This window comes from Rissa tridactyla, chromosome 1 (genome assembly GCF_028500815.1).
Source record: "Rissa tridactyla isolate bRisTri1 chromosome 1, bRisTri1.patW.cur.20221130, whole genome shotgun sequence".
Classification (NCBI taxonomy): domain Eukaryota; kingdom Metazoa; phylum Chordata; class Aves; order Charadriiformes; family Laridae; genus Rissa; species Rissa tridactyla.
The window spans coordinates 212,517,262-212,536,520 of NC_071466.1; the positions used below are offsets into that span (position 1 = coordinate 212,517,262).

The 19,259-nt window shown below is 40.0% G+C and overlaps 1 protein-coding gene across 7 annotated transcripts in view; it reads left to right on the forward strand.

Moving 5' to 3' along the window:
* The window catches only part of USP6NL (USP6 N-terminal like), a 131,262-nt gene that overhangs the window by 101,743 nt on the left and 10,260 nt on the right, over positions 1 to 19,259 (forward strand). For all 7 annotated transcript variants that reach the window (XM_054208003.1, XM_054208270.1, XM_054208099.1 and 4 more), the window contains 4 exons: positions 4,555 to 4,649; positions 7,317 to 7,382; positions 7,471 to 7,570; positions 10,006 to 10,158. In XM_054208003.1, coding sequence (XP_054063978.1) covers positions 4,555 to 4,649; positions 7,317 to 7,382; positions 7,471 to 7,570; positions 10,006 to 10,158 — 414 coding nt within the window. The remainder of the gene's footprint in view (positions 1 to 4,554; positions 4,650 to 7,316; positions 7,383 to 7,470; positions 7,571 to 10,005; positions 10,159 to 19,259) is intronic.

The window sequence follows — 19,259 nt, forward strand, 5'->3', positions numbered from 1 at the left end:
TATGTAGACATCTGTATAGTACGAAAATAGTAGTGGAAACCTGATACAGAATGTGTTAAATAATATTGCAGCTACGCTGTCGTTTGGCAGAAAAGGCGTCCACAATAAAAAATGGACCTGTATCTAGGCATTAATTTTGTGTTTTTTGGTTTTATCTCTGCCTCGCACAGCATTTCCTGCCCTCACGGTCTTGCTACTTTTATGTTATCAGTTGTTCTCTCTTTCCGTGCCAAATTTAGTATGATCTATGCATATTCCATGGCTATTGGTATGGAATAACCAGGAATTCCAGCATCTCTTGTAGATGTTAGTGATGTGATTCAGAAAAGCTGTAGTTCTTGGATGCCTCAAAAAGTAAATATTATCTAGAACTTGAGCTTTTTGGCAAATTTCCAGCAGGCTTTAGCTCCTTTTCCCTGCTTAAGACTTTCTCATACTGTGGTATCTTCCTTCCCTGGCTTTTCAGTGTTCCTGGATGTTCTCCACCTCCAAGATGAAGTGCTAGTTGGTTATTTTTCTGTTTATACTTCTGCATTGCTATTGCCTTTAAAAAAAAAAAGAAAAAAAAAAAAAAGCAGTCTGATGTGAGGATCGGTGTCATAAGTGAAACTTTGAATTCATCAAGAGTCAAAGATGTGCTTGGAGCTTTACATAATGATAACACAGCCTAAAAGCATCTTACAACAAATCTATAGATTTAATAATAATCAAGAGCTATGCCACTACAACTGTGCAAATACAACTGCGTAGAATGTTGAGCTCCTCAAAGGTCATAGAAAATTTTAGGTGTTTTGGGGAGTAAGTCTAAATCGACTCATTATATACCAAATCATTTGGTCTGGTTTTGATATGTGGGAGCTTTAAGATGCTGTAGACTGTTAAACAGTTGTTTGTTTTTTTTAAACTTTTCCCAGATTTTATGTCTTAGTGTTTTGTCCATGTCACCTTTTTTTAAACCAGGAAAGAGTCCTAACCTTGGAATGTGATCCTGATGGAGAACTCTCAACGTGAATTTCTCAGGCTGAGTTTTGTAGTCATCATTTGAACTTGCTGTGATGACCAGGGTTCATCTAGTAGCTGGTGATGGACTTACATAGGCTGATTGTCACTTGTGTACTTATGGGAGTCAGCGCACTGCCTGTGTAACTGTTACTGAATACCCCGTGCAGACCTCCTTCTCTCCCTCCTTCGTTCCTTCCTTCTCCTTTCCACCCCAAGTTACAGGGCACGCACCCGGCAAGTGATTAGAGAGGGAAGGAGGGAGCTTTGAATAGCCCAAGAGGCTTGGTGAGTTCCTCTGCAGGGCATACGAACCATCGTCACACAGGTTTATACACCCACTGAAGCTGTCTTGGCAACAGCTGTTAAGGAAGTTTGCATTTATAGATATGCTGACAAAAGCTTAACTCAAATGTTCCAAATTTAGCATTTATTAAATGTTGCCAACCTAATCTAAGGTCCTGCTTTTGGCAGATTGGACCAGATAATCTCCAGAAGTCCATTCCAGCCTAGATTTCCTATGTTTCTTTGAATGTCTATGTTTTAAATGAGTTTGTGCCACAGTGCAGCATTACTGTAAATATCACTGTCGATGCTGGAAGGGGGACTCTAACGGATGTCATATAACTGTTCTTCTGTGTTGCTCTTTGGGGAAAGTAGTTGCAAGCACTGTTTATCAATTCTTGAAAGCCTAAATCATTTCAGTTCTGAATTGCTGATATTTATGAAGGAAATCTTTTTTATAATTACACTTGATGCTACTGACCATCAGATGGTTCTCTGAAATGAGCGTCTCTGTATGGAAATTATAGGGATGGGCTGAGTAATTCAATTAGAATCATATTGACAAGAGTAGGATGGTTAAAAGTTCCTCCCCATAGACGAGGTTTTTTTATCTGATTTTTCTCTTCTACCTGTGATCTGGAAACCTGGAATGCCTTTTGGGTGTCTCAGTTACATAGCAAGACTAATTTCTGGCATAACAGCGCTTGATTCCAAGGGATGAATTTGGCCTCTCTGGTGTTTCATACTGTATGGATGATGTGAAGTCTCCAAACAGTAAAATACAGGTATCGAACCCTGAAAATTATCTAGGTTTTTGAAAGCTCTTGGTCTTTCTATAGTCTTAAAAAGTCAAGATAATGCATTGGTATATAGAAACTGGAAGCGCAACTTTCCATGGATAAAGCGCTTTTGAATGTTATTTATAATGGCTAATTAGCTTTGATGTAGTCATTCACTGTTTACATTAAGAAAAAAAAACAAACAACAACTCGCCTATATTAGAAAAATTTCCTAATAGGCAACCTGACATTTAAGTATGGTAGAATATGCATTTGTATCTATGGTACACTAAACCCGTGTGAATCTGAGATAGTCAATCTTGTGGCCTAGTGACCATGCCCTGAATTACAGAATTGGTAACTAGAAAGAGTTTTCTTTCTGGTTTTGGACTTTTTTTAGTGATTGGCTTTTTTTTTTTAAGTGACGTGTTCTGTGGATTTATATTTGTTCTTCCAGTTTCCATACTGCTTATCATTTACAAGTAAAAACTGTTGGGGTTTATTTTTAGCCTTTTTTAATTGTAGAAGTATGGAATTGCTGTACCAGACCTATTTAACCCAGTGTCCTGTCTCTGATAGCAACCAGCAACAGATGCTCAGTCAAGCGTCTGAGAAAAAGGCAACCAGAGATCAACACCTCCTGGAAAATGTGTTAGAGGCCGAAAGAATTTCAGGAGGAGCTTCTTGAGATGAAAATTTGTTTTGCCTTTAGTAGTCTCCAGTAAACTTTTCTTCCTTAAATAGTTCAGTGCATTTGACTATGGATTGTGTTCTTCCATGATTTTTTTTTTTTTTTGGCTCTGCCACGTGATGGTTTCTCGATGATGCCCTCTACATTTTGCCTTAGAGAAGGCAGTGAATGTTCATAACCTGTTCACCGCTGGCACTTGGTGGTATTTCCCATCAGCTCTTTCTTTACTGCAGGCTGATCAGATGTAGCGTTTTAATCTCTTCCTGACCCAGAAGTTGTTGTATACTTTGATAATTGCTGTGACTTCTTTACCTCTTCCAGATTTTTCAGTCCTCTTTCAGGGTGGCTAGGACTTTACTGGTCGTTCACAGTGTGGATACATGGACATGTCAAATGGCTAATGTCCCAGCACAAACTCCTGTGCAACTTCATGGGTGAAGCCTTTTTGTCTTTTTTTATTTTACTGTATTTTAAGTCTTTGGGTTAGCTGCTTTAGGAGGTGGACTGAAGAGATGAAGCTACTTTGGTGATATTAGACAATAAGATAATAGACAGAAGGTACTATTAAGTACCTTTGGAAAGTCAAATAGGCAACATCCACTGTTCTCTGTGCCTAAATGCTCACTAATTTCTTCAAGGAAGCCCAGTAGATCTAAGAGATGTGACCTCTCTTTCTAAAAACTGTGTTGATTCTTCCCTGGTGCATTGCATCCATCTGGACGTCTGCTTACCTCAACTTTATTATGGTTTCTGTTGGTTTCCTCTGGGGGTATTGGCCTGAATATTGGACTGATATTGGAGTGAAAACCAGTTTAAGAAAAGCTGCCATCGTGTCAGCCACTTTCCAGGCTCCTGGTATTTTAAGCAAGAGGTTTGATAGCATCGATATTTCACCTAGTTGACCTTTGAGTTCTTTTAGAGCTGTTTAGCTTCTGACTTGGGAACGTCCATGCAAAAAATTAACTTGTATTTAGTCTTGACTTTATCTTCTCTGAGCACTTCTAAAAAATCTTCACAGACTGCTGAGCCTACAAATTCTCTGTCAGGCTTTCTGCTTCCAAGGTGTTTGAAAATAGGTCTATTAGTAATGTCTTTTGTAAGTTGTTTTTTTGGGGGAGGCTTGTTTTTCACATTTTTTTACTGCAAGTGTTTCATCATCTCTGTTTTTGTGATCTGAACACAGCTTCAGCTTTTTGAAGGGTTTTCTTTGAATGGTTTCTTTTCCTGCTGTGTAGCTGTACTAGCTTTCCTTTACATTTCAAGTTTTTTGGCTAGTGTTATGTGTTTGCTCTGAGCCTTTTTTTAATTCCGCTGATAACTCAATTGGAAGGGTGCTTAGCGCTTTCCTTTTCCAGTGTATGATCACTAAAACAGCTGCCTATGATGCTTGCCCTTCTATCACGAATTTGCTGGACATAATCCCAATTTATGTCTCTTTCCTTTTAAAAGTTTCAGTTGGTGTGGGTTGTGGTTTTTTGTTTTGTTTTTTTAAAGAATAATTATAAATTTGGTTTCCTCATGATCATGTAGTGGGTAGACTAATGTAGGACTGATGGATCTGCTGTCATCTACCATCGCTAATCTAATAGTAGTCACTAAGGGAACGTATTGATGCTTTGCTGTAGTCATTTAGGCAGGAGTATGTGCGTATCCGTATGTGGACATCATAATATTGCTATGAATATCTGTTCAGATCCAGTGGTCTTGTTAGAAGGATAATATTATAAGAGCTCTGAATACCTTTTTAAATGTCATTTTTATTGTACATACACCTGTTACGTGGTCAACTTCTTTTCGTAGGTTTTTTTATTCCTGGTTTTCCAAAACTGTTGAGGTTTCAAGAACATCATGACAAGATACTGAAAAAATTTTTGTCCAAACTTAAGCAGCATTTGGTAAGTATTAATATCACAATAAAATCAATAGTAATTTACAGCTTGCTACCTTGTTGCAGTTCAGGTTAACCCACTAGGTTAAGAATACCTCAAACCTCAGAAAAAAATGCAAAGCTGGAAGAGGCAGAAGTGCTGCTGTTTTCATTATAGACAGAGTTATGGTGCGCCTTGGCGGAGTTATCATGAAACTGGATCCTAAGAGCAATTAAATTGTGTGTCTGTCTCACTTTGACCTCTGAGTTAAGAAAAATATGTGATACTTCTGCTTGGCCTTGTGCAAACTGCTGTTTAGCAAGCCGATGTTAAAACATTTTATTGAGGGTTTATTGTTTGTAAAGCTTTGTGGCTCATCTCTGGGCAGAGGTGACTTTGCAACCAAGCAGTTTTAATCTCTGTTTAAAAAGTAACCTTTATAAGAGGAGTTAATGGTCCTTTTAAAATTTGCACATACTCAGTAGTATTTTCACGAAGCTAAATGCTGAGTGTTATCTCTTCTAATGCTCTTAAATAGGAAATAATATGCTCTTTATTCTTTTGCTAGCATTGGCTGTATTTAGCCTAAGGAACAATTTATTTTTCTAATGGGAGAAAAACGCCCTTCCAATAGTCATCAAGAATTTTCTTTTACAATCCCATTGGTTCTGCCAGAATCCGTCTTCAAGTCTTAAAAGGTAGTGTAAGAGATGCTCAATTGCAGCAACATCTTCTAAGAGTGATAGATGCTTATGAACATTACCTTCCCAAGGCTATATTGGTTTCTGTTTAGCGTGTTTATCTCCTTAGAAAAAGACGAAAAGACAATTCAGGAGCAGACTAGCACCTTGACAACGACGAATTGCATCTAATGTGTGCCTGTTGTATTATAAAATAGAACTTAATGTCTTTTTTTAACAACATGCTGTAAGACCTGCTCATAACATGGAATTAGGCAGATCTGGCTAGGACAAAAAAACACTCTTCTCTTGAAAGGTCAAGTCAAAATTAGTTGTGCAAGATGATCTTGTCATATTTTAAAAAAATCCAAGACTAGTTCTGTAACTAACTTGGCTCTGAAATTCAAGTTGTGGATTTGATTTTTTTAGAGTACATTAAAGATGATGCTTCTAGTTTAGAAATATCATCTTATTCTCATTTTTGAGATTGTCATGTTTCAGGAACAAAATATAGAATAATCCCAAGAAGACTGGGTGGTTTTAAAAATAAATGGTAAAAGACCCTTACTAAAAATCAAAAAATAATTATACACAATTGAGGTGATACAACCTATGGCTGCCATGTTATTAATTTTTTTATATTGCTTATGTACCCCTTATTACTGCATTTAATAATCAGAACTTTTTTTTTTTTTACTCCCCTCCCTTGGGTCACTTGAAAGTTTCAGAAAAGTGGAGAAAGTTGCTTTAGTAATTGAAAAAGCTAATTTAAATAAAATGCCTTGATAGCTCCCTTCTGAGACAGTTCTTGGCCACTTGTTTAGAGGGATCCAGAGAACATTCACTATATATATTTATTATATATTTTTCTTCTCAGTTTTAAATCAGAACATAGTTCTATTTTTGTGTTAATTAGTTTAGTGGCATTAAATTTAATAGCAATAATTTTTTTTTCAGGGACAGGTATAGTCCATTGTATCTATCTTTCAGTAGGTTGAAGGCCATTCTTACAGGTTAGAAAAAATCTCAAGGTGGTTTTTGTTCTATCCGTTTTTTTTTTAAAGACTCTCAAAATGAAAATCTCATAAACTTTATTTAAATTATATGAAGAATTATTTTTCCTCATTTCTTGCTGTGAATGTATCACTAAGATGAGCCCATTTTAACTTGCTGAAGTGTACAGATAAATCAGAGGGATTTGGTCCGTTTCTTATTCAGTGTTTATATGATTGAAACTTTTGGATTTGGTTCATTGCTTTTTCAGTGTTTGTATACTTGAAATTTTTGGAAAAGCTGAATGTGGCAAGCATAGAATATGATGTTACCCTATCCTAAAGTTAAAATTCAGATTTCTTAGCATTTCAGATTTTGCTTTAGCTTTTCCTCAAAGTGTGCAAAGAACTTTAAAGAGCTCCCCAAAACTGCGAAGCAGCTTTAGCCATCTTTGAATGGGCCATCTGTCCTGTAGATGGCTCTCTATGCTCTCGGGGAAATTAGGCCCCTTAATTAAGGAATGATTTTGCTTATCAGCCTAAGTGCTGTTTTGAGGTCCTGTGTTGGAAGAATTTGATTGTTTTAGGCTGGTTTCTGGTGGATAGGTATTCTTGTCACAAAATCTTTTCAACCTTTGGCAAGAATTGTCAGCCTTGCTATAGAGAAATGAAAGACTAAATCGACACAGTGCCTGAACTTTGGTTGCTCCAGAATATTGATGTATTTTCTTGAGAGAGGATTTAATCCCCCGCTACCTCTGTCCCAAGAATAAGGTGGAGGTCTAAGGTGCGTTAATGCCTTCTGCATCTCCAAATGCATGTTTCTTCAGGTGGTGAAGTTGAAGAAAAAGTATGAAAGACAGAAATTGTATTTGTTGGGTTGAAGCAACAGTGTTTCATGTAGTTTAATTAATTCTTTGCGGTGCATATTGGGTACATTGGCCTCAAGGTAAAAATTTTTTCATGGACAGCGCAAGGCATTTCTTGATTTTTGTATTTTTAACCTTCTGTGGTTTTTACAGGACTCACAGGATATGTCCACTAGCTTTTACACAACAAAGTGGTTTTTCCAGTGTTTCCTTGATCGTGTGAGTATGTTTTCCATTTTCTATTTCTGTTTTTAATTGTGAGTTGGGACAGACGGTTTCACGGTGTTGCCTGATTCTGTCGTTGCAGACTCCCTTTACGTTAAGCCTCAGGATATGGGATATCTACATACTTGAAGGAGAGCGGATTCTCACTGCTATGTCTTACACAATTCTGAAACTACACAGAAGTAAGAAATCTTTTAAACATTCAAATGCTAAACAGAGATTCAGCTGGTTTTGGTCTTATTTTGTGTAGCTTGACCTTGTGTGAAAATCTTAGTCCCATTTGCCTTATGCTGTTTCTGTCAGGCATTTTTGTTTCCTTATGCACAAAAAGATCAAAATCTTTGCTTTGTTAATGCACGTGATTGCCAAAGAAAACTATTTATTACAATAAGAAAGTTATTTAAACATTGACATGAGGTGAGCTGAATTGCTGATTAAACAACGGGGAAAAAATGTTGTAGCTCCATGGTTTGGAAATGGCTTGTTAGCCCCTACAGGATTTAAATTAATCAAAAAGTGCACAAAGAATCCAGAGTGTGTCACTAAATACCTGAAACTCTATCAGCGAACAACTCTGCAATGAGGAATCACCAGTGTATGTCTCTCTTGATATGGTTCTTTGTCCGAGAATGTAATTAAAATTCAGAATTTCTGTAGTCTGCCTGGATGACCTTACCTTCCATCTCTTGCTTTCGGGAAGAGTAAAATTTGAGATTTTGAACAGAAGAATTGTCCAAAGCATCTGTGCCTGGTTCCCCAAAGTGATTTATCGCCTTAAGTACCAAAGGATCCAAAAAGCTTTTTAGGATGGATGTTTGCATCTAAATAGGCTTGAGCGTTTCTCAGGATGATACCTTGTAGCTCGAGTTTGATACAGTCCCATTCTGGAACTGTGGCTTTCTTAGTGAAGTCATTTAACTCTCTGTAAATTCAGAGGTCTGCATGGAGCCTGCAGAATTGATGTCTTAATTTGCTAGTTTACCCTCCTTGAACTGTGGTGGTACTACCTCACCGTCTCACTGGGATGCGTTCGTTAGTTTCTTCATAAACTGCTTTGAAAAATGGAAAAGGTTACCTGTTTAATTATTGTACTTAAGAAAGCAAAACGTTGAAAGGCAAGTCGTTATGCTTAGCATTTTGGTTTATCTTCTTTATTTGCAAATAGACATCTACTCGATTTTTTTTTTTAATTTTTTTTTTTATTTTTATTCACTACTCTTTTTATGGGAAGACCTGAGGAAAACGTCCGGGTGCAGGTTTGCTTGCTTAGCAAATAGGTAGCAACTTCCTCCATGATCAAAACACTGAGAGTCCCTTATGGCAACGTAGAAGAGATTAGAGGACTAGCAGAGAAGGGGGCAGAAGATGGATTCTGATTTGTTTTCCAGTCTCTTTGTCTACCCTTAAAAACACAGAATCATAGAATGGTAGGGACTGGAAGGGACCTCTGGAGACCATCTAGCCCAACCCCCTGCCAGAGCAGGGTCACCCAGAGCAGGTTGCACAGGAACGCATCCAGGTGGGTTTTGAATGTCTCCAGAGAAGGAGACTCCACCACCTCTGTGGGCAGCCTGTGCCAGTGCTCTGCCACCCTCAAAGGAAAGAAGTTCCTTCTCATGTTTAGGTGTAACTTCCTATGCTCAAGTTTGTGCCCGTCACCTCTTGTCCTGTCACTGGGCACCACTGAAAAGAGCCTGACCCCATCCTCCTGACACCCACCCTTTCAGTATTTATAAGCACTGATAAGGTCCCCCCTCAGCTGTCTTTTTTCCAGACTGAAGAGACCCAAGTCCCTTAGCCTTTCTTCATAAGAGAGATGTTCCAGTCCCCTAATCGTCATTGTAGCCCTGATAGCGTAGCTATCCATTCAAAATGCCATTCTGGAACACGTGCCAAGAGCAATTTTATTACAGTGCAAAAATTTATTTTTTTTTGTGGTTTCTGTATAGAAATGGTACGTTCTAGAATTTTTGATGGCATACATATGCTTAAAGAAGCTGCATACGTATGCAGTTCCAGCCTTGCAAGCCAGAAGGGTTTGTGTGGGAAACGTGGCCTTACTGCTGTCTCAAAACGGAAAGAAAAATAATCTGATAACTCTAAAATGGCTCTCAAAATATGACCTGAATTTGATTGAAGTAGCAAAAAGTACCTGAATCTTCAGAGAGCCGGAAGCAGTGGTTCTGAAGTGTGAACTGCCATCATCATTTCATTGGAATATCAATTTTTAAAATGTTTTACTGCTTTTCAAAGCTCTTAATAAGAGAGATGATGTACGTTGTACAGATCTACAGCAGTGTTTTGTAAGTTGCGGGTATGAGCTGAAAAATAAAGAGCTGAAGGAGGGTGACTTGTAGTTAGTTTTCTGAGTATGCCCCTTCTTGTAAACCATTGTCCTAAGTAGAGAATGATAAGTAAAAAGGATTCCCATGCTGATTTGCAAGTGAATTTTTAATGCGTTCTATAGATTTCTAGTGTAGAGTTCTGTTACCTACTTAATTAATAAGGCATTTTCATTCTGCTTTGAAAACAAAAGTAATTGTGTCTTAAGTACATTTTCCAAGTTTAATGTTCATTATCAAGATATTTTTATGTATAATATTTTCTTCTTATATAGAGCACCTGATGAAGTTGCAAATGGAAGAGCTTGTAGAATTTCTGCAGGAGTCTTTAGCCAAGGATTTCTTCTATGAAGATGACTTTGTAATAGACCAGCTCCAAAATTCTATATCAGAATTGAAACGAGCAAAGCTGGATTTACCGGTAGCTGGTAAGAAACTTGTACACATGCAGATTTAGATATTTGGAGCTATTCACATATTGTCTAGTTTTAAAGTGTTAATTGATGCTGTTAAAAATGACGCAAATATTTGTCTTCTTCACTACATAGTTGTTGGGGTTTTTTCTGTCCAAAATATTTTGCAGTTTAAAATCAACACCCTTCATTTCCTGAGTTTGTTCTTTTTTGTGTGTGTTTTGCTTACTGGTTGCAAGCTAATAGGAAAGGACTTTAAAACATCCCATGCTCTGATAATTTTATTAACTTGGATTTATAAAATCTTTAAGATCGAAGATTAAATACCAAGGTTTCAAGTTATTTGAAGCAACAGTGTTGTCTGAGGATCCAGAGTGTTTTGTAGCTCGATTAGGTATGGAACAAACTTCAGGTCAAATAGTTTCTTCTGTTAGTCAAATCCAGATTTTTAATTGTTTGCAGATGATAGACCTTCTGGGTGTTTAACTGAATTATTTTCTTCATTTTTTTCTCAGCCTTTGTGCTTTTTGGTTGCAGAGTGGAGATGATTGTTTCTTATGAAACGTGTAGAGGGTTTCTGCGTCCTGTATTGAGATTCTATTATCTTTTCTATCCCTACCTCCACAATCTTTAATTAGATTTTTTTCTTGTGATTATTCAGAGACCTTTTTTTTTAATTCTTGATAATTGTAAAATATTACGTGAGAAAGAATATATGTTTTTTTAAAAAAGTTTAAAAATACGGCAGAAATTACCTTAAAATACTTTTATTAAGTTGCTATGGTTAGCTTTTAGAAGATAAGAAGTGTCAGAATAAAGGTTGCCTGTGTAGTATTGCGATAATTTGTTCCTGAAGCCCTTTCATTAATGAACTTCATTTTTCAGTTTGTGTAGACCTTATTTATTGCACGCAGTATTGGGCTGTTGGCTTCTTGTCAGAGTTTCCCATTTCTCTGGCTCCCTGTTCCTGTGTTTTGCCCTCCTTCTGACTTTCTGTAACATCTGTAAAGGATGTAAAGGTTGGAGGTCGTCTTGGGCAGAGTGACCATGAAATGATAGAGTTTTCAATTCTTGGTGAAGGGAGGCGGGGAGCCAGCAAAACTGCCACCTTGGATTTCCGAAGGGCAGACTTTAGCCTGTTTAGGAGCATGGTTGAGAGTGTCCCTTGGGAGGCAGTTTTGAAGAGCAAAGGTGCCCAGGAAAGCTGGTCATACTTCAAGCAGGTGCTCTTAGAAGCACAGGAGAAGGCCATCCCCATGTCCCGAAAGACGAGCCGACGGGGAAGAAGGCCAGCCTGGCTAAATAGAGAGCTTTGGCTGAACCTCAGGAAAAAAAGGAAGGCTTACATTCTCTGGAAAAGGGGCTTAGCAACTTATGAGGATTATCAAGATATAACAAAGCTATGCAGGGGGAAGATTAGAAGGGCCAAAGCTCAATCAGAACTCAGCTTGGCCACTGCAGTTAAAGACAACAAGAAGAGATTTTTCCAGTATATCAACAGAAAAAGGAAAACTAGGGAAAATATAGGTCCACTGATGAATGAGACGGGTGCCCTAGTGGTGGAAGACACAGAGAAGGCAGAGTTACTGAATGCCTTCTTTTCTTCGGTCTTCACTGATAAAGCCGTCCCTCACACATCCCATACCCTGGAGGCAAGGGGGAAGGTCTGGAGAGAGGAAGATTTTCCCTTAGTTGAGGAGGAGCGGGTCAGAGACCACTTGGCCAAGCTGGACATTCATAAATCCATGGGCCCTGACGGGATGCACCCGCGAGTGCTGAGAGCGCTGACGGATGTTATTGCTAGACCACTCTCCATTGTCTTTGCAAGGTCATGGGGAACAGGAGAGGTGTCTGAGGACTGGAGGAAGGCTAACGTCACTCCAATCTTCAAAAAAGGCAAGAAGGAGGACCCAGGGAACTACAGGCCGGTTAGTCTCACCTCTGTCCCTGGGAAGGTAATGGAGCGACTCATTCTGGATGTCGTCTCCAAACACATAGAGGAACAGGAAGTTATTGGAAGTGGTCAGCATGGATTTACCAAGGGCAAATCATGCCTGACCAATCTGATAGCTTTCTATGATGTTATAACGGGTTGGCTGGATGAGGGGAGAGCCGTAGATGTCATCTACCTTGACCTTAGCAAGGCTTTTGACACTGTCTCCCATAACATCCTCATTAGGAAGCTGAGGAAGTATGGGCTAGACGAGGTGACAGTGAGGTGGATCGAGAGCTGGCTGAGTGACAGAACCCAGAGGGTTGTGATCAGCGGCACAGAGTCCAGTTGGAGGCCTGTAACGAGTGGTGTCCCTCAGGGGTCAATACTTGGACCAATTTTGTTCAATATATTCATTAATGACCTAGATGAGGGGACAGAGTGTATCCTCAGCAAGTTTGCTGATGATACCAAGCTGGGAGGGGTGGCCGACACTCCAGAGGGCCGTGCTGCCATCCAGCGTGACCTGGACAGGCTGGAGAGCTGGGCAGAGAAGAACCTAATGAGGTTCAACAAAAGCAAGTGTAGGGTCCTGCACCTGGGAAGGAAGAATGCCAAACACCAGTATAGGTTAGGGGCGGACATGCTGGGAAGCAGCTCTGAGGAGAAGGACCTGGGGGTCCTGGTAGACAGCAAATTATCCATGAGCCAGCAGTGTGCCCTTGTTGCCAAGAAGGCCAATGGCATCCTGGGCTGCATAGGGAAGACTGTGGCCAGTAGGTCGAGGGAGGTCATTCTTCCCCTCTACTCTGCACTGGTGAGGCCACAACTGGAGTACTGTGTCCAGTTTTGGGCTCCCCGGTTCAAGAGGAACAGGGAACTACTGGAGCGAGTCCAGCGTAGGGCAACCAAGATGATTATGGGACTGGAGCACCTCCCTTATGAGGAAAGGCTGAAAGAGCTGGGACTCTTTAGCCTGGAGAAGAGAAGGTTGAGGGGGGACCTGATTAATGTTTACAAGTATCTAAAGGGTGGGTTTAAGGAGGACGGAGCCAGGCTCTTTTCAATGGTTCCCGGTGACAGGACAAGGGGCAATGGGCACAAGTTGGAACATAGGAAGTTCCGTTCAAATACACGGAAAAACTTCTTTACAGTGAGGGTGACAGAGCACTGGAACAGGCTGCCCAGGGAGGTTGTGGAGTCCCCTTCTCTGGAGATTTTCAAGACCCGCCTGGATGCAGCCCTGAGGGATGTGCTTTAGGCAATCCTGCTCTAGCGGGGGAGTTGGACTAGATGATCTCTAGAGGTCCCTTCCAACTCTGAAGATTCCGTGATTCCGTGATCTCTCCAGCACGCTTTCTCCCATGGAATCATAGAATTGCCTAGGTTGGAAGGGACCTTTCAGATCATCTAGTCCAACCATCAACAAAAACCATCACTAAACCATATTGCTAATAGGTCTAAGTCTAATTCCTGCTCTTGTCTTATCCGCTCAGTCTTCTTGGTCCTTCTCATCTACAGACAGTGCTCTGTGAGTCTGCAGTTCTCACGTTACAGCGTGCGCTGCTTCCTCCCCTTCCTAATGACAGCCCTCCCATCCTGCCTTCTCTCCATCCTTTTTCCACAAGCTTGGGATTCAGTTGTTCTTCAAAGCTCTTTCCAGCCCTACTCTTCAGCTCTGTGCTTTGCCAGACAACTTGTCGCAGCTGATGCTTGGTCATGGTGACCAGATGTAAGCAAATATGTCAATGAGCAACTTTGTCTTTTAGCATCAATTCCACTCCATCACGTTAAAGGAAGATAGATGGGTGGATTTTTCATGGATGTGGTAAAGTAAATTTCAGCAGTGAAAAGTTTCCACTTCTGTGGAACTGTGGTACCTTAAGAGTTGGGAAAGATTTTTGCAGTTTGCTACAGTATGGAGTTAATGTATCTTCCAGCCTAGAAAATCACGTGCATGTAACTTGGGTTGAGAGTTTCTGCAGAAAATACAGAATTTACTGGAAATTTTCTTGGTGGAAAAGAAAAATGAAGGCAGAAAGACTAGTCCTGACTTATTTATGTTTTAAGGCTCTTCTTTTGGGAGAATGCAAAATGCCGTCAAGTGAAGTTCATTTGAGAGTACTCTGGATTTTCACAGAAAATTAAAGGGGGCTTTAGGTGACATAAGAGCCATCCACCTTGCAATGCAGTAACAGAAAGTGTGAGACACAAGGAGTCTTCTTGTGGAGGCCAAGCCTCTCCTCATATGGTCTGGAGACCAAGTCATATGAGGAGAGGCTGAGGGAGCTGGGCATGTTTAGCTTGGAGAAGAGGAGACTGAGGGGAGACCTCATTGCCCTCTACAACTACCTGAAAGGAGGTTGGAGAGAGGTGGGTGTTGGCCTCTTCTCCCAAGTGAATAATGACAGGACCAAAGGAAATGGTCTGAAGTTGTGGCAGGGGAGGTTTAGATTAGATATTAGGAAGAATGACTTTACTGACAGAGTGGTCAGGCACTGGAACAGCCTGCCCAGGGAGGTGGTTGAGTCACCATCCCTAGAGGTGTTTAAGAAATGTCTAGATCTGGCACTTCAGGGAATGCTCTGAAGGGCAGAGATTGTAGGTTGTTGTGTTTTTTGGTTTGGTTTGGGTTTTTTTTGTTTTGTGTTGTTTGGTTTTTTTCTGTGTGTATGGTTGGACTTGATGATCTCAAAGGTCCTTTCCAACCATGAAGATTCTATGATTCTATGACCAACAGCAAAGGGTAGCAAATATATCTTCTTGCTGAGACAGTTTGGTAACGGAATGCAAGTTGTTTGGTTTCATAGTTTGTACACTTAAATGTAACTTCTGATAGGAGTACCTGGCAGGATTGTAATTGTTTTGAGCCATATTGGTTCTCTCTTGTGGATAGCTAAAGCAACATCAATGACAATAGAATGCCTTCACCCCTCCCAGCGTGAATGAGGGAGGTTTAATAGTAAAATAGGAAAAGCAAAGCTGAAGTCAAGTATGTTTTGGTGCTGGATGAGGAATTAAGCTTTTTTCTTTTTAATTTCAAAGTAGCCTGGAAAAGCCTCTCTGTGGTATATTTTTGCCAGGGGTAAATGGGAACATTACTTAACCTTTCACAAACTAAATATAAAATGCCTTCATCCTAATCCTGGGGAATCTAGCTGATTGTCTGCTGTTATCTGTAGTTGAGTGAGGATGCCTCATTTGTTCTTCTCATGAATTTCAGAAGCCTTTGATTTTTTTTTTTTTCCTTTTCCTGCTCTAATGTTCATTTTGGTTTTACTAATCACTGTCTTCAGGCAATAATATTTTTCTACAGGTTCTCAGCATTCTCTAGACATTCATCTTTGCTCACGTGTCTGACTCTACTATCTATACTACCTTCAGTCTCTTTTTACTATTTTTCTCCTAATTTCATGTAAAACTTACAAAACCATTATATGTCATGTAGTAATACACACAAACAATACCAGACTGTTCATTGAAGTATCCACTGTAACCTGAGAAAATAGTGTTCATTTTAATTTTCTCAGCTGAAATCAAAGCACTTCTTCCTATCTTGTACTTTTTTCTTATTTTCATTGAGCAACAATTAGACTTTTAAGAACTAATGTAAAAATGCGTGTTAGGAAAAAGAAAAAAATCTCCATCTTACAGTTGCATCAGTATCAGCGATCCAGGAATAGCAGTGAGCTAATTAAGCTCAGTGGAATTTTCCATCTGGCATCCTTTGTGAGGCTGTATAGATTTTCCTGCCCTAGTAGGGTAAGCTGCGGTAGGATATTAAAAAAGGTAATAACTTTTGTGTTACTTTAAAGTGGATGTCTGCTTATGCCTGATGTAGATTTCTCTGGCTTGCTTCCTCCATGGCTTTTCCCACTGAATTAAGGAGCAACTTGTTCCCTTCAGAGCAGAGAGGAAGGAAGGGACTTTGTTTAACACTTTCTCACTGATAAAACCCTTAAAATGCTCAGCCAGAAGGTGACGTTAAGGTGATCGTGCTAATTTTGGATGTCAGTGAAATGCTTTTGCCAATACTAGGGTTATTTTGCATAAAGCAGACTGTGGATTTTCATTGCTCTTTGTGCTAGTTTCTAGTCTAACTGCTGGCCAGTATGGGATAGCCTGTACTTGGCAACTACATCCTCCGAGGATGGCTTGCAATTTAAGAGCTGTTCTCAAAACCCAAGGTAGGCATCCATGTTCCAGTGGCTCTACGGAGACAATAAACTGTACAGAAAAGTGCACTTTTATTGGCAAGCCGCTTGGTTATTCAGGCCTCAGAGAGGCAGGCTGTGACAGCTGTACGGTAGAAACTATCCTTTAAGGTATTTCTTCTCTGGCATATCCTCAAGCAAATTTCATAGAAAAGTCAATTGGTATTTTCTGGATTTCCTGGAACATTATGAAGGGTGTCCATACCACGGCAGGTTCTTGAACAGCACACTCATCTAAATCTGTATGACTCCTCTTTACATCTTCTCAAGGAGACAGATCTGATGCAGAGTGGACAAACTCTGCCTTAATTTGAGGATATGATGACCTTAATGGTCCCTTCCAACCTAGATGATTCTATGATTCTATGTCTAGGGCATAGTGAAAAGAATTTTCTTGGTATCACAGAATTATAGGGGTTGGAAGGGACCTTTGGAGATCACCTAGTCCAACCCCCTGCCAAAGCAGGTTCACCCAGAGCAGGCTGGACAGGAACGCACCCACGAAGGTTTTGAATGTCTCCAGAGAAGGAGACTCCACCACCTCTCTGGGCAGCCTGTGCCAGTGCTCTGCCACCCTCAAAGTAAAGAAGTTCCTCCTCATGTTTAGATGGAACTTCCTGTGTTCCTGTTTGTGCCCATTGCCCCTTGTCCTGTCACCGGGCACCACTGGAAAGAGTCTGGCCCCATCTTCTTGACACCTGCCCTTTAGACATTTGTAAGCATTGATGAGATCCCCTCTCAGTCTTCTCTTCTCCAGGCTAAACAGCCCCAGGTCTCTCAGCCTTTCCTCATAAGAGAGATGCTTCAGTCCATTGATCGCCTTTATAGCCTTCCGCTGGACTCTCTCCAGCAGTTCCCTGTCCTTCTTGAACCGGGGAGCCCAGAACTGGACACAGTACTCCAGATGTGGCCTCACCAGGGCAGAGTAAAGGGGGAGGATGACCTCCCTCGACCTGCTGGCCACGCTCTTTTTAATGCACCCCAGGAGACCATTGGCCTTTTTGGCCACCAGGGCACATTGCTGCCTCATGGTCATCCTGTTGTCCACCAGGACTCCCAGGTCTCTCTCTGCAGAGCTGCTCTCCAGCAGGTCAGCCCCCAACCTAATGGTGTATGGATATATGCCATTGATTGCCAGAATTTCTTCATGCAGATTCTTGCGTTGGCTGTTTCTTACAACAGCAGCAAAATTCTTCAAATGCTCACAAGATATGGATAGAATTTCCGACATAAATAATGCAACGCTTAATAAACCATGTTTATATATTAATGCATATATATTGTATAGTGTCTGATTGTAATAAACAAAAGTGCTTACCAGTGAAAGTTTCATATTCCACTTAAAAGTATGTGGCTGAAAATAGTTTATTAATCTAGTGCTTCATAAACAAGTCAGCCAGGCCCACCTTTAAGGCTGAAGGCTCTCAGATCTGCTCTTGAGGCAATTTCTTACCTGCATTTTGATATAAAGCGTCCTGAAAAGGGAGGGCAGAAGGATCCTGGGTTGGATTTTTTTTTATGACTGAAAGTTTAATAGATGTTACAGCAGCTGAGGAGGCCTCAAATTAGCGATAAAGGTCTTGTACCTTAATTTGAAAGCAGCATTGGCAAATTTGGAATCTGCCCGTGTCCTTGTGATCATCTTAACTGTATTTGTGCACGGTAACACCAGCTTTAAATTCTGACTCAGTTCTTCTAGTTCTCCCAGCCTTTTCTGCGTTCAGGGAAAACTAGCAAAGTTTGAATCTTGCATTTACCGTGAATTTTTAATTGTTTATCTGCTATTTATCTTTAAAGGTATATTTTATTAAATTTACTGTCAATAACTTTTATTCAAATAACTGTCTAAATACTCATCAGTGCCAGTGCAGAAGTATATACTAGGCTGATAATCTGTTAAATAATGTCTCTTCTCTGCTCTTAATGCTCCTTTTGACAGCCCAGTAGAAATATGGAAGTCAGCCTGACTTTGCTGTTTCTGATGGTGTCTCTCTTTTGGTTGTGTTTTGTTTCAGAGGAATTTTGGATTTTTCACTTGTGCTCGAAGAATACACAAGTACCTATTTCATACGATGCACTTCATATTTTAATCAACTGATTTTTCTGCCTTGTTTCTTGTGTGATACAACTAATTTGCAATGTTATGGAGGAAATTAATATATGGAATTATACTAATATAATTAGTATATTCTTCTCAGCAGGTTTAGACGTTGGCTTTGCATTGTTTAAAAATGTTTGCTGTTTAAAACTTGCATGCTTTTTAAAAACATGATCCAGATAGTTATGGTCATTGTTCATATTCCTATTTTAAAATGACTTTTCAAGGAAGTATGTTTTTTGGAAGAAATGTGGAATTAGGAATGTAAAGCAAAGTGGTTAATTTTAGAAATATTTTTTTTTGCAAAGGCAGCTTACAGCTGGCCCCCTGGATCCCTCTGATTGATGACCGAATTTGTTAATATTTCTATTGTATATCTACATGCAGTTGTTTATAAAGTAAGTTTTCCTTACTGTCGGTACTACAAAAGTGACATAGCAGCAGAAAGGCAAACAGTGGATTTTGTTCTACCTTCAAGCTGTCAGACAAGGTTTCAGTTTAGTGACTCCTTTGCTGATGATGGCGTGTAAAGGAGGAGGAGCAGAGGTTGACTTTCAGACAGTGGCTCGAGCTTCTAATGCAGGCACTTAAATTCCTTTAAAAATTCTCTTGGACTTGTAAACTGAAGAAGTAAGATGGGACGTCACTGATGGAAAATAAACACAAAATATCAAGATGTCATTTTAAGAGTTGTTTTTATGACCATTACCATCCCTGAACATTGTGTTAGAGCAGTCAAAGTGCATGTGTTCTGGTGCTGAAATTAAGGACCAGACCGTTAGTCACCGGAGAGAGCACTTAAAGCACTTTACTCCAATTATATGTCTGCTGTTCAATGCATGAGGCTGTTAGTGCCTCCTGAAGCAATTAT